Source organism: Quercus robur, chromosome 9, assembly GCF_932294415.1.
Source record: "Quercus robur chromosome 9, dhQueRobu3.1, whole genome shotgun sequence".
Taxonomy (NCBI): Eukaryota; Viridiplantae; Streptophyta; class Magnoliopsida; order Fagales; family Fagaceae; genus Quercus; species Quercus robur.
This window is the reverse complement of record NC_065542.1, coordinates 46,141,726-46,157,913: the sequence shown is the minus strand read 5'-3', so window position 1 is coordinate 46,157,913 and position 16,188 is coordinate 46,141,726. Positions and strand designations below refer to the sequence as shown.

At 32.3% G+C, this 16,188-nt stretch overlaps 1 protein-coding gene across 1 annotated transcript; it reads right to left on the bottom strand.

Moving 5' to 3' along the window:
* Nucleotides 1-6,914: 6,914 nt before the first annotated feature.
* Nucleotides 6,915-12,966, bottom strand: LOC126698703 (GDSL esterase/lipase LTL1-like). The gene is made up of 5 exons (XM_050396092.1): nt 12,647-12,966; nt 12,385-12,512; nt 10,706-10,948; nt 9,034-9,286; nt 6,915-7,523 (listed from the first exon to the last, which is right to left on the bottom strand). Exons 1-5 carry the CDS (start codon nt 12,882-12,884, stop codon nt 7,291-7,293), a joined length of 1,095 nt encoding a protein of 364 aa, XP_050252049.1. The 5' UTR covers nt 12,885-12,966; the 3' UTR covers nt 6,915-7,290.
* Nucleotides 12,967-16,188: the final 3,222 nt, after the last annotated feature.

Genomic DNA, 16,188 nt, shown 5'->3' with positions numbered 1-16,188 from the left:
CAAATTGTGGGGACCGGCCCAGAATAATAGGTTGACTGGGCCCTGGGCCCGTTCGAGGACCAATCCGTCCGAGGAGACATCGTGGCCCAGAATCCTTATTTTAGGCCCATTGGGGCAAAGAGAATATGTCCGAGGAGGAATTCCTCCTCGGACACTGCAAAATCCAGATCAAAGGTGCGTCTCAACCACTGTAGCCCATTCCCTCGAATACGCAAAAAGGAAGGAGACCCAAAATATCTCAGCAAAGGCTGCCACCACCACATTAAATGCACCACAACTACTTTCCTGGCCGCATTAATGAAGAAAAGACCCCTGAACAGTGCTACCTTGGTCACTGCGACTCACAAAGAACTGATAGGGGTATCTGATGGGACAGGTGCTCAAGTAGGGGTTTGGATGATCAACAAGTGTAAAGCCCAGATGATAAGAGAGGGTCTATATAATATGTAAAAGTCCCCTAAGAGAAGAGAACGAGAGGACGGAGAGAAAGAGAGGAGAGAACATTGTAGAGAAATTTTATTTGCATGAATCTGTGCCCATTAATCAAGTTTGAGACCTTATCACTTGAGAAGGATCTCTTTTCACTGCTACCTCCTTTTGTTCTTGTTTCTGTATCTCCTGAACCCATGCAACAAACCGTTTAAGCCAACTGGAACCAAGTTCTTTAGCCCATACTCTACAAAAAATTCATTGTGTGAGATCTTTTGAGCCAAGGCTTGACCAACAAGGATCGGGTCAACTAAAACCGTGTCCCTACACAAATAATTAACAAAAATAATTTGAGTTAAGTTATTTCAACGATATCTTCATTGTAATAGATAATTGATTCACATTTTTCATTACAATATATTTTAAAATAATTTTTATCAGATTATTGTAATAATATATTCGTTGCAAATTTATGTTTGTCATTGCAATAGATAGTAAAATAATTGATATTTAGTTATTGTAATGATATATTTGTTGCAATAAGCTATTACTTTGAAATTTCTATTGTCATAGATTGCAAAATAATTGGTATCAAATTAATACAATGATTTTTTCAATTTAAGTTATTGCAAAAAAAATTTCTTTATGCAATTTAGTATTAAAGCCTATATTTTGATGTAGTGTATATATTGCATGAAGGAAATCAATTTGATTTTTTTTTTTTTTTTTTTGATGAACAAGTAAATCAATTTGATGAGTACTAAAAAAAAATAGTGAAAACTTTATAAAAGTCGCATGGGAGTCAAACAAGGAAAAGAGAAATAAAACCTTTTTTTTTTTAAAAAAAAAAAGGTCTTTACATAACAACCAAAGAAGTGAGAAGCTTGAGCGCAAAGTACACGGTCCGAATCTCCACAACACCATGTAGAAAAATGCCATGTCATTATTTCCAATGGTCTCATTAAATTAAACCCTAAAATTGAGAGTGAGAGAGACAGAGCTCATTATTTCTCTCTAAAAGCTTTCTGAAACAAAACAAAGCTCTCTCTCAAAAACACAAACACACCCATTGATTCAGAAAGCACATGCAAAGGATAAAAGAAAACCCTAATCTTTGTTCTGAAACGCCTCGTTTTAGTTGAAAGAATCAAACAAAGATTACAAACACTAGAAGTTTTTTTCTTGTCTTCCTCAACCGACTGAGAGGTACTTTAATTTTCAAACAATTTGTACAAGTTTATTTCTATTTATATATATATATATATATTTTTTTTTTTTTGCCTATCTTTTTTGGGTTTTCTTTATTTTCTTGTTTAATTTTTTTTTCCTGGGTTTAGTTGCAAAAGGGTTTACGGTTTTTTTTTTTTTTTCTTTTTTGGTTTAGGAAATACAATATTGTTACTTGAATCTTAGGGTTTCTAGGTTTTTCGTTGAATGTGGGAAATTTTGGATTTTTCTTTGTTCATTCGTAGTCTTCATTGTTAGGAAGCACGGGTGCGGATTTAGGAATGGATGCGGTAACTCAGCAATTTTTAAAAAAGTAGAGTGTAGGTGCAACAAGATATGTTTATTAATAAATTATTAAATATATTTTTATTTATATTTTCTATATGTTGCTAAACATATTTTTTCATATAATGATAAACATATAGCAAATAATTTGACAAACATATACTAACTAAATAAAAAAAATCAAGTAATCAACTCAAGTCTTAACGATACAACTTATATAAAAAATTAAAAAAAATAGGATAATAGAGACAGTCAGATAGATTGAGGGACAAATATGGAATGAGCAATAGAGCATGTGAGAAAGAGATGAAGGGTGAGAAGGAAAGCGAAATACCTTTGCCGGTGAGCTTGGGTCAGTGAGCTTGAGTTCGAGAGATGGAAAGATTGAGATTGAGAGATGAAGAGTGAACTTGAGGAGAGATGGAGGGATTCTGATTGGATGAGTCGTGGGTTAGAGAGTGTGAATTGGAGAGAGAGATTGGAGACAAAGAAAACAGAGAGAACAAGAGCTTTTTTTTTTTTTTTTTAGAAACAAACAACAAGAGAGCTTGAGTTGCAGTTTTTTTTTTTTTTTTTTTTTTTTTTTTTTAACTTAAAAAAAAAAAACACTTATTTCTGCACTGTTTCAGCCCTTTCCGAACCGAATTGGCCTCAGGCCGAATCAAAAATCGGAAAAAAAGGATTTGCGATGGATGTGTGTGCAACTGTGTCAATAGCCGCACGGTGCATATTCCTTTTTCCTTTTGGGTTTTCTTATTATTATTTGGGGGGGGGGGGGGGGGGATTTGTTGCAAGAGGGTTTGTAATTGTTCGGTTTAGGCAATTCAATTTCCTTTTCCATTTGGGATTTTCTTTATTATTAAATTATTTTTTTAGGGTTTGTTTCAAAAGGGTTTGTTTGGGAAATTCAATTTCCTTTTCTGTTTGACTGATAAAAAATAAATAAATTTCCTTTGGCATTTGGGTTTTTTTGATTGTTTGATTTTTCTAGGGTTTGTTGCTAAAGGTTTGTGATTTTCTTTGTTTGAGAAATTAGACATTGTTACTGAATTTTAGTGTTTTTGGGTATTGTGTTGAACATGTTCATTATTGGAATTGTCTAGAAGAGTTTCAAATGGACAATCCTGATGAGAAGAAAAGGAAGAGGAAGACTAGAGAAGTCTCTGTAGCTTCTTAGCTAAGTGGAAAGAATACAATGCTGCCCAACTTGAGTCTTGTGCTAGTCATAAAGTTCCGGCCAAAGGTAAAAGAAAGGGTGTATGAAAGGATAGGGAGGGCCTGAAAATTCACAGCGCCGTTACAGAGGGGGCCAGAGGGGTTAGGAAGAGGACATGGGATAAATGGCTGGCAGAGATTCGCGAGCCGAATGGCGGAAAGAGACTGTGGCTGGGGACTTTTGATACTGCAGTTGATGCTGCCTCCGCTTATGATGAAGCTACTAGGACAACATATGCTGCCTCTGCTTGACTCAACTTTCCAGATGTGACGAGTCACACATTCATGATGGAGTTTGCGAAGGAGTGTTGTTTGTCTCTTCTGAATCAGGCCCTTATTCGATGGGAAGTCCTGAGGGATCTAAATCCACAACTGCAACAAATCCTTCTGAGTTTTGTGCAGAGGATGCCCCTTATTATCCTATCACTGAAGCTGCAACACCAAGTTGTTTGGTGGGGATTGAAGTAATGGATGAGTCTAATAGTAGCGGATGATCAAAGGGACTAGAGGGGGCCAAGGCCCCCCCCAAACATTTTGAATAATATCTCTCTTACTTTATGGTGTAAGTATATTTATAAGTAGCTCCTTGGATAAATACAACTTGGCCCCCTCAATTTGTTATTAAATGTCTAAATTAAATACTTTTTAGAGTAAGCATAATCAACAAATAATTAAGTAATAATCATCTCATAATATATGTCAAGAGTGATGATATATATATATATATATATATTAGGTTGTAAAGAACATTAGTGTTTTTCAATTTTCTTGGAGTGTAAAATGTAATAATATCTTTCTAAGTGTAATGTTTTTTTTTTCTTATTCCATGTAATTTTCAATCGTTTAACCACATATCTATAATTTATAATTGATTTAATTACAATCTTTGGCTACTAGCAAATTGTTAAAAAAAAAAAAAACGTGTTTTATTTAATATTTTGATAACTTATAAATTATAGAGTAAATAATATACAATAACATAGTATTCTTTTACATCTAAAAAATATAAATAAACAAAACATAAAATATAAAAAGAATTCTTCAGAACATTTTGAATATAAATGATAATGATAAGAACTTTTTTGTTTTTCTTGAGTTTTGTGTTGTTTAGATATATGGTTTAGGGCCTTTAGGTTAGTCGTGCCCCCCCCCCCCCACCCCCCCCCCCCCCCCCCCCCCCCCCAAAGAAAACTTTTTGGCTTTGCCACTGAGCCTACCTGTGTGTCTAAGTTTTTGGCTAAGGAGGATGCTCTGTATTATCCAGTCACTGAAGCTGACATGCCGAGTATTTTGGTGGGGGTAGAATCAAAGGATGAGTCTAATGGACAGGAGTACTTGCCTGATTGTTTAGAAAATGAAATTTTTATGGCTGAAATTATGGAATTAAATGGTGATCCTCTATGCAACACAGATTCAGTGCTGGGTTTTGGTTATGGTGCAGATCAACTTGGATTGGAGATGTTTTAGGCTTTTAGCTGGTTCTTTACGGTTATATCACTTATAACACACTGTTCATTGGAATGAGCTTTGGAGGTTTAGACTTTATGTAAATGTCTAGTTTTAGTTGGTATATATATTACTTAGCAAAAAGTTTTGGTAGGGGATTTTTATATGTTTACTGATTTTGTTTTAAGGTTTAGACATCATGTAAATGTCTAGTTTGGATGGTAGTAGTATTACTCATCAAAAAAGTTTTGGTAGGGTATTTGTATATGCATACTTATTCTGTTTTAATCAACAGTTGTTTTTCTGTTTCATTAGAATAATTTAGGAATAGAAGTGGTATAGCAATAGGTTCAAGTATTGTACTGAAGATTCAATGGAGGATAATAGCTGTCAGCTGTTATTAGAGATGGTAAAGTAAGCTCAAACCCATATGCCCACCCAAATCCATCCACTCTAATTAAACCCAAATTCACCCAATTATTAATTGGGTTAAATGGGCATCAACCCAATTAGACCCAGTAATTATTGGGTTTTAACTAAAAACTCATTGAACCCCATTTAACCCAAAAACAATATACCCAAATTTAACCCAGCTCATTCCATATTAAAAAAAAAATTAAAAAAAAAAAACCCAGCCCGTTTCAGTGTTTCTTTTCAAACCTAGCCATCATCTTCTTCTCTCTACTCAAACCCTAGCCTCTCTCTTTCCCTCACTCTCTGTGCTTCTCTTTGAGCACGAAGCTCTTCAATGGAGGCATTATTTGTGGTGGAAATAAGAATCTATTGTGGAAATGGACGATGAGTTTGGTGGTGCTATGTTTGGTCGGTGAGAAAATGATGGAAAATGAGGAAAAATCGTGGCTAATGAGTGTGCCTTGTAATAATCCGTGTCCAGGTCGTTCTCCAGGGGTTGATCGTAGGTGAGAGGTGGCTCTAACTCGTTTGACTTAGAGGTGGCTTCATGGTGGTTGTCCACTCGTGGTGGGATTCAGAATTACTTGGTTTTCGGAGGTGGGTGACGTGCCGGAGATTGGAGATTTGAGATTTGAGAGTGTAAGCCTGTAAGGTTTGTTTAATTGTCAATTCTTTAAATTTAGGATTTGTTTGGTTGCTGAGAAAATGGACTAGAAAAATTTTAAAAAGCCAACTTTTTTGTGGTTTTTACAGAGTGTGAGAGAAAAAAAGGAACCCCTGGCGACTTGGAAATATTGAATTATCTGTTGGCGTTAGATTTGTTAGGCTTCTCTGTATTTCTTTGATTTGGAGTAAGATTTTTTTATGGCTTTTTTGTATTTTTCTTATTTTTGGTAGATTTCAACTGTTTGGTAGGTGAGAAAGTGTGGGAAACTACAAGAAATTTGTTTAATATTTTGGTCATTTTTGAAGATTTTAAAGTAATTTGGGCATTTTCATTTTAGTGGCATTTTTGTAATTTTGATAATTGGGTGGGTTGGAGTTTACCCATAATAATTGAGTTAGGTTGGATTTGGATTTGGGCAATTAGTTAAATGGGTTTTAATGGGTAAATGAGATTTATATACCCAACTTAATTATGTCCACTCCAAACCCACCCAAACTCGTCCATTTGACACCCCTAGCTGTTATATTAAACTTAATGCAGGTAAATTTTCATTCTTCTTAATGTAGTTTTTTATTTGTTTTATTTCATTGTCTCTTCCCTCCAAATCTCCAAATCTCGACAATAAAAATCTGCAATAACTATAATGCATAGATGGCAATAACTATAACATGTTTAACATAAGGGAAATATTATGACCACAAAAGTTTCATAATAAATTTTAGATGATAAATTATTATTAATGAATAAAAAAAAGTATTTTTAATGGTGAGTCCAAATTAAAACAAAAAAACAGCATGTCACTTATGATTAATTTGTTGTAAACATGGTTCTAAAAAAAAAAAAAAAAATTGTTATAAACATAGCATTATTTTTAATAAAATTGAAACCAACTATATGATAGGCAAAATATACTGACGAACTTTCATGCTCATCTTATTTGTTTTGTTTTGTTTTTTTATCTTATTTATTGGTCCAAAGAAATCGTAAAAGAAAATGATCAACAGACAATATATCAATGGTTTCTTTGAATACACTTGCTATACATCTCCCATAAATAAGATAAATAAGAGACATGAATATTATTGCATCTATACATACATAGGGTTCACCAAACTAGTATTTTTATTTTAACTTCAAAAAGTATAGACTTTAAAGTTCAAAATTTCAAAGAACTTTATTTTCTTCCAATTAGTAAATTAATACAGTAAAGCCTTAAAGGAATAATAAGAAATAGGAAAAATAAGGGTTCACCAAACTATTAATAATACATCAACATTATGCAATCAAATTTCAACCAACCAAATTAATATAACGTGATTGGGCAACACAAGAAAATCAGATACAATACTAGTACCGCATAAGTGCACTGCCACAAGTTGCAGATTTACTAGGAACTACATCTCAAAGCCCATCAATATTTATATTTAAAAAGTTGCACAATTGAGATATGAGCCTTGTACCTTATTGCCTATAGACTCTACTGATAATCCACACCAGCAAACATGCATTCAAGGGGTAGAGAGTAGAGACACAGAAAAATAAGTACATTGGAACCTAAATATATAATTTCTTGAGGATTATTAGTTATATAATAAAAATACTAGATATTAGTTCTTAGAGTCCATGGCCATAATGGTGCTCAGGTTCATTGGGTGCATGTACTGTGTGGAACCAGTCATGATCTGCTGACCAATGATCCGGTTTGCACGCTCCGTAGGGTGGAAAGGATCCCAAAACACATAGGCGCTCCGGTTTTGGCATAGGTTTGCCAGTGGATTGCATGTTCCAAGTCCATTGTAGGGGCCTAGGCCACAACATGCTACTTTTGATGTAACAAAACCTGGTCCACCCAGTGAGTAACATTCAATTAGATCTATTTGATACCACTTATTACTTAAAACAGAAAACACTGTAACAAAATAATTTTTAAATATGTGAATAGTGCCGTATAACTCATTTTTTACTTAAAAGTTGCATTTTTTCATACTTGTGGATCTCGTGAACAATGCACAGGAACCACAAAAAAAAAAAAAAAAAAAAGCTAGACTCAAATTTTTTTTCCTTTTCAATGCAATCCAAACTCAACCTTAATTACTCATTTTTCCCAACCAAATATGCATGGAGAATGAAGTAGAAAGATAATAGCCATGTCACAAATTGCTGATATATGGCCAATCAAAATAATAGGATGCATTTGGATTTAGGGAATTAAAATCAAGGAATTTTTGAAAATTATATAAATTGTTTGGTATAAAGGTTAATGTAATAGATTTAAAATAATATTTTACCCTGAATATTTTAAATTCTTGTATTAATAAAAATTCAAACTATAAATTAAAAAAATTCATCTTTTCAAATACTTTCATGAGTTCCATTTCCACCAAAAAAAAAAATCATTATAGAGATTGAATGATTGGAATTAAAAAAATAAATAAAAAGTTTATTGGGTCCCTATATTATTGTTTCTCTTTTAGAGGATATATTCATGAGTTTTACTATTTTTTGAAACGTTCTAGTCTTTTTCATGATCACCCAAAATTGTCGACCTTTAAATAAAATAAAATAAAATAAATAAACTTATTGATCTTTGTACTGTAGCTACGTTACAAGTATTAAATGCCAATCAACTATATTGTATTATTTGTATATACACCTGTCAATATATTTTCGCCAACCTCTTTTATAGGTAGGTTGAAGAGAGAGAATTTAATTTGACAATAACCCTTCGATATTAGGGGAAAACTTTTATCTTAAAAATGATTTTTTTTTTTTACAAATTTTTTTTTCTTATATACCAAATGACGTGAAAAATCTACAAGTTTCATTGATTATGTGGCCTTCTTCAAGGTCCGGACACAGGAGGGCCTGGACCGTACACCACAAAAAAGGTTTTTTTTTTTTTTTTTTTTTTTTTTTTTTTGTTTTTGTTTTTTAAGGATCAAAACCCTTGAAAAAGGTATGAAAAACCCAAAAGATTAAAAAAGGTGTAAGGAGGTTTTTATTTTATTTTATTTTTTGTAGTGATACATGATATAAATGTAGAACGATTATTAAACCAACATATATACGAGGAGGATGTTCTAAATCTTCTGATAAATATATATGTGTAAAATAATATGCTAGTTACAGAATAAAAGTTCACATCATCAGCAAATAAGTAATATAAAATTTAAAATTTCACATTATGGTAGGTCATGTGTGATGAGGTGGTCAAGTATTTTAAAAATATGTTGTGAAATAGTTGTGACATTTTGTGTCAGTAATATACTAATATTACTATATATATATATATATATATATATATATATGAGAGGGGAGGGGAAGGGTGCAAATTAATTAGGAAAACAAACCATATGCTTGGGGGTTGGTGATCATGTTCTTGTTCATATTGAAGGCATTGGCAAAAACAAAGACATTTGAGCCTAGTTCACTGTTGAGTTGTTGAATCATTCGGCCGAGCTCCGGGTTAAAAATTCCTGCAGCCTGTTGTAACGCTGGTACACATTCCCCATTTCTGCTTCTCATGGCTAGCTCTGCTGGTACACAACCTAGTGGCCCAGTTCCTGTCACCAGTACTCTACGGGCTCCCAGCTTGTACAGTCTCTACACTTTCACAAATGGGTGAGAAAACAATCCCCATAAAAGGGCCCAAACAAAATAATATATGATTAAATAAAAAAAAGAACAAAAGGCAAACATGAATATGGTTTTTTTTTTTTTTTTTTTCAATAAGATAGAGAGGTTCTAATTAAGAATTTGCTGAACTATTTTTGGTTTAAAGTAAATTTCATTTATTTTACAATTGAGTACTTGTAAGTTGTAATAAAATTTAAATATAACACACTTGTAAGAATTATGCTCTTTTTTTTTTTTTTTAATCATCAGATCAAAACATTAATTAGTTTTTGGTGTAAGTGACTAGTGGAGTTCGAATTTCATAATCAGATCTTTTATTTTTGGTATGCCAATTGAACTAAATAAAATATATGGGAATCGATTAGAGAAAACTGATAAATTATGAATTATCTCACTTATCATTTTAGGAAAATTCATTTTTAACTTATGGAATATGAAAGATAAAATAGATATAAGATTGAATGCAAGATCGCTTATATATGCTTTATATCATAAAGCTTAATAAATTATTATTTATTTTAAAATTTTTAAATTAATAAAAATGAAGAAATTAATTAATATTACAATATCAATGAATAAGTCTTGGTCTTATATAGCTATCTGTGGTCTTTCTTTGGGACAACAGTGCATGTAGTGGATGTCCCCCCTACGCTAGCACTAGCTTTACTATATTTGGCATCTTAATAAAAGTTTTCTATCGTTGAGCTCAAAAAAAAAAAAAAAAAAAAAAAAAAAAAAAAAAAAACGAGTAAGTCACTTAAGAAAATAAAATAATTGAATTCAATAATTTGATTTTGGATATATGGTATTTTGACCAAGTCTGAACATCGATTTCACATCAACCACATTGATCGGCTGATACGGCGCAATAAAGGGCAGTGGGGTTTACAGGGTCTTTAATCCAGTGGGATAGCGAAAGATCAAAAGAATTTTTTTTTTTTTTTTTTAATTCTTTTAAATATAAGGACGTGGTACTATCATCTGTAATTGTGAAAAAAAAATTAATGCTTCTACTGTCTACGTACACTTATTGTGAAAAAAATTAATTGTGAAAAAGGCCTTCATCTCTGTCAAGTCTTCAATGTGTGTGTGCCATATCTATGAAACAATTAAACACTACTGGGTCCTCACCCAGCAAACATTTATTTCGTAAATAATTCAATACTCCCCCAAATATATTCATCCAAAACTCAATTTTCTCAACGTAAAGCAACAAACTCACTTATATGCATGCAATGTTAGAGGTGTAAAATTAAATAATTAAATTTACTATATTCAAATAATTAAAAACTTTTGAGACAATTAATAATCAAATTTGCAGAACAGAATATGCTAGCTAGCTGGGGGATTTTGAGAAGGGAAGGAATTTTTATTTATGAGAATTACCCTTAGAATTTTTCGATACTCAGAGATGAGGTAACGGCAGTAATCTGGGATGGAGAATTGGCGTGATCTTGCTGAGAAAGGTGTCAAGAAATAGTTGTTAACAAAATCGTTACCACCAAGTGTCATGAGGACAAGTGCATCGTTCACTAGCCGCTTAGCCTGGGCTCGTCCGACTTGCGCTCTCAGCCTTAGCTGGTACTGTTGGAACAATTGAAACTGTCTGGAGATTCTTATAATGTTCAACTGCAAAATGAAAAATTTTGATTCACTACTCATTACTTGATTAAAAACTTAAACCTCAAAGGAATGCTTGAAAAATTGCTGCACGTACAAAACTTAGGACTGGTTGCCAAACGGTGTCAAAAATTTAAAGTAACCTTATACTTAAGTAGGAGATATTTATAAACTATATGTCCCAAGAAATTCTACAATTTTTTCTGCAAGCACGTTTTTTTTGGAGAACATAATACAATAAAAGTTGTAAATTAAACTGTGTTTAGAGTGGAGTTATTGTATGTCTATCGTTAGCCTCTGTGGTAGAATCAGTACTGATTCTACCATAGAGGCAGCAATTTACCCTTGCAGCTGCTCCAATTTCGAATTCGGTATTATATGTATGCTCTTTTGACTAGGTAACCATCTATTACAATATCAAGTTTTAGGTGTACATATATACAAGCTCATATGTACATTTCTAATTCAAGCTCTGACATACATATATCCACTTCATAATCTTCTCGGTGGGAAGTCAAGAGAAGGCAACTTTGGAGTTCGGATTAGAAAAATGTCTTTCAATTCCACATGCCAAAGTTCCATATTTTCACCTCTCTTTTTTTTTTTTTTTTGTCATTATATGTCTACATATGAAGTGTCTATTTGGATGGTGATTTTTGTTTAAAATTATTTGCTTAATGGCTAGAACATGTTCAAACCCTATAAAAAAAAAATGAGGTATTAAAATGTTGTTCATAAATAATAAAAAAATTAAAAACTAAAAGAGAAGTTTCTCAACCAAAAAAAAAAAAATCTAAAAGAGAATGTTATTGAGAAGTAGACAAAAATAGAGCTAGATTTGGTACAAAAATTTTTCTAGAATCACTCTATTTGCTACAACTTGCTAAAATATTTTCTCCACCACTCACAATATTAACGAGTAATTATTACATACTTTTAGAGAATAATGGCATAGTGCTCTCGCTTTCCACATTTATGGTGGGGTACCATGCATGGTTGAGAGAGGATCATTACGTCACTGTATTTCAAAAGTACTTAATAATTTTCAGTTTTCTGTTAAACATGTCAAATTATGACAAAGGTTGCGTTTATAAACTTTTTCTAGACATTAAGTATGTGTTTAGATCCGTGTTTGCGTCTATTGTGTTTGCGTTTTCAGCTTCTTCTTTTATCTTTTTCTTTTTTCTTTTTTTTAAGCCATAAAATTTGACTTTTTCAACCATACACCATTCACGCATTTTAGATTTTCTACGATAGAATGAACTGGTTACTCACAAGCACTTTATTAAAAAAAAAATATATTAAAAATAGGTCCCACGATACTATTTACACATTTAAAAATTATTTTACTACAATGTTTTCAATTTTCAACAAAATAAGTTGCATCCAAACAGATCCTAACAGTAGAAAAGTTCCAACTCAAATTTAATTAATGTTGGACTTACAAACTGAAATCCGGTGTCGTTAAGGATTCCAATGCCAGCAGAAGCAAAGTTGGCACCAACAAGCAGTTTTTGTCCTGTGAGTTGAGGATTCAAGTATGGCAATGTGCTCTCTGCCCCCAATTGCTCACCTAAATGTATATATATTGTACACATTTTATTATGTTTTATTAATTAGTTCAATGAAACACATTCGTACGAGAAAATTTTGTTAAGCTTAGAAAAGAGATATGAAGTGAAATGGAAATTAAAACAATAAACTCACTGATAATGTCAGGAAGGTTCAAGCCATTGGAGAATCGGCCAGTTGCTTGGCGAGTGGGATAGTCTATACCATTTGGTGGAATATTGGCACGTGCAGTAGTCGCTAAGTAGTTGTTGTTGCCATTATCTACTAGTGAATCCCCAAAAACAAAGAAAGCTCGAGCTGCCTCGGCTTTAGGTGCAACTGTTACTACTAGGACAATGGTCAGGGTGAGCATTATAATCCTAGGACTTGACATGGTCAATAATGTGGAGATTTCTTTGGCACCCAGCTCTCTCTCGCTCTCTCTTATATTATTAGAGGCTTCTGGTTGTGAATGGGAGAGTGGGGATGGTTTTATAGGGTTTAAGTTTTGACCTTTTCTTTCCCCCCCACCTTTTTTTATGTAATTTTTTAGAAAGCCTAATAAATGGGACTTTTCTTCTATACATGCATGAGAAGGAGATGAGGACAAAAATGTACAAAAGCAAAGACTTGGAAGAAATCTGGGTGGAATTGGTTGCGTAATCACGGAAGTGGAGTTGTTGGCAAATAATAAATACCCACTGTCCTTTTTTCTTTTCTTTTTGAGTAAAATAATACCCACTGTTCAGAAGATGATTTCTTAAATCTTTTTTTAAAAATGATTTTTTTTTTAAAATCCAATATTGATAAAGTTTTAATAATAAATTGTTTTGTGTGAACTTATATTGACATAACATGTTAGAATTAGAATATCATTTAATTTAAAAGTTTATAAGTCATAAATTAGGATCCATCAATCTTATATAATCACTAAATTTTGTTCACCACCTGTGATGAGACATTGAGACTTATAGTACTCAACTACGTGAGAGAGAGAGGGGCAAATCTTATCCTAAACCGCACGGTCAAACTCCAAAAGTAAATTCATCGGTTAAAACGGAGTAATCAATTAGTTAAGAAAGATCTACATACATGACCAATATCAATCTGCAATTTGGCATTTGCTTCTCAATTGTTCTTTTGTGGAAAAAAGAAAATGCCCATTATTGCACAGGAAACCCCTACAAATAAAATTGTCAGGCGTGTTAAGTGAAAAAAAAAAAACAAAAAAAACAAAAAACAAAAACAAAAAAAACAAAACGAGGGATGGGATGTATATATTTGCGGAGACAAATTTTTTTAAGAGTAACGAAAAACACAATATTTTTCATAATTGTTAACATAGTTTATTATGATTAAAACATTATTTTTATGGCGTAAATGTATTTTTAGTCTTTACATTTTGCATCTTTTCCATTTTGATTCCTACATTTTCATTTCGTCACTTTTAGTTCCTAAACCAATTAACACGTTCCATTTTAATCCTTACTGTTACTCACGTAACAGAAATTAATGATGTGGCAAACGGAGTGCACTGTTGGTACATTAAATGCTGACGTGGCCAATAAAATAATATTAAAAAATGTCACGTCAGCATAAAATAATGATTAAAAAAAACACATAAGCATCCACATCAAATTTTGATTTTGAAAATTAATTTATCTATTTTAACAAAATAAAAAATGAAAAAAACAAAATTAGAACCTAAAATACACATAAATTCAGATCTGATCTCATCTTAAACATTTACAAGAAAGAACACAAAACCAAAATATTCAATCACATGAACACAAACCCAAAAAAAAAAAAAAAAAAAAAAATTACCGACAAAAACATAAATTTCTCATCTCAAATCTATAACTGGTTGCCTTATCTCGTTTCCCTAGATCTCTCCAGCAACGCTTTTGCTAGATCAATCCTGCCGGAGATTGCAGACTGTAAGTTCTTGAATAGCTTGATTTTGAGTAATAAATGCCTCTTCAATTCGATTCCGTACGGTCTCAACTGGTTGAACCAATTGAAGATATTATCAATCACGAACAACGATCTCTTCGGTTCAGTACCAGCCGATTTGGCAAGTTTCGACAGTTCGAACTTTGACCGCAACGATAAACTCTACGAGAAGCCTTTGGGTTCGAAGTGCGGTGGTCTGAGTAGCAAAAGCCTCGCCATTATCGTTGCCGTCGGTGTTGTTGGTGCTGCTACGTCTTTGTTATAGGTTTGTGATTTGGTGGTGATTCTTCATTAGGTCTAGTAATGGAAAAGACAAAAGCTATGGTTTTGGTAATGGTAGTGGTTTTAAATTAAGGTGATAGTAGTTGGGTTGAGCTACTTAGATCTAATAAGTTAATTCAAGTCTCTTTCTTTCAAACCAATTGTCAAAGTTAGGCTATCGGATTTGTTAATTGCAACAAACATTATTGTTTTTTTCATATTTTATTTTGTTAAAATAAATAAATTAATTTTCAAAATCAAAAGTTAATGTGGATGCTTATGTGTCTTTTTTAATCATTATTTTATGTTGATGTGACATTTTTTAATATTATTTTATTGACCACGTCAGCATTTAATGTGCCAATAATGCACTCTGTTTGCCACATCAGCAATTTCTATTAAGTGAGTAATGGTAAGGATCAAAATGAAACGCGTTAATTGATTTAGGGACTAAAAGTAATGAAATGAAAATGTAGAAACCAAAATGTAAGGACTAAAAATATATTTACGTCTATTTTTATTTGTGTCAACCATTTATATTATTTTTATTAGGTACCAAAGTCAACAATTGTGAAAAAGTTGCCTAACACAACTTTAGTCGGTTATAACTTAGAATGAAGATTTCTATAAGCCTTGTTGTGATCAACTCATGATTCGCTTAAACATAAATAGCTGCATAAGAAAACGACTTCAGCTAGGAAAAAAGGGGAGGGCCAACGCTCCGCGTGTTTGTTAATTTGTTCTCCAATGTCAAATATCAAGACTTCTCAAAAAAAAAATTGTTAAATATCAAGAGATAAGCTTTTTAGTACCCCATTTATGAAAGATGAAAGTGAAACTCTCCACGTAGTTGGGCTCTACTAATAGCCTTTTTTATAGCCTTATAGGACATGCGTTACAGATCAGCCTTTTTTATAGCCTTATAGGACATGCGTTACAGATCATTTAAGGGAAAGGGAAAGGGAAAGATGGTAGATTCCCACCATTCAATGGTCATATGTTTTCTGTTCGATTTGTGCAAAAAACTAACTGTTCGTTTGTTTTGATGAAAAACATATTTTGAAAAACAATTTTTATTTGAAAATTTTACTCACTTGTTATATTAATCACTTAAATAAATAATCACATATAATGTGCAAATAAACTGGTAATAATAAGAATAGTAAGATATATATCACCATAGTACACTCACTTTTTTAAAGCATTTCACAGCACCACAAGAAAATATCAAAAATATATCTTAATCAGTGTAACGAGTTCTCTAGCACGATGCTCTCAAGATATAACAACCAGCCACATAAACTCTAAGCTCCATGAATTTGCAGAGCAAATGTTCAACTAGAAGAACACCATTCTTTGTCCAGCAACAATTCTCAAAATATATACAACTGTAAATCACTTTTTTATATATAGATATTTTTATAATATATATATATATATATATATATATATATATATATATATATGCTGCAAATAGGTACATA

What these genes read in the sequence shown, in the direction of transcription:
- LOC126698703 (XM_050396092.1), bottom strand. Translation starts at nt 12,884, where the DNA reads ATGTCAAGTCCTAGGATTATAATGCTCACCCTGACCATTGTCCTAGTA. An exon ending in GAACCTTCCTGACATTATCA is followed by an intron (nt 12,513 to 12,646) that starts GTGAGTTTATTG and finishes ATATACATTTAG; the next exon opens with GTGAGCAATTGGGGGCAGAG. An exon ending in CACCAACCCCCAAGCATATG is followed by an intron (nt 7,524 to 9,033) that starts GTTTGTTTTCCT and finishes TGGGTGGACCAG; the next exon opens with GTTTTGTTACATCAAAAGTA.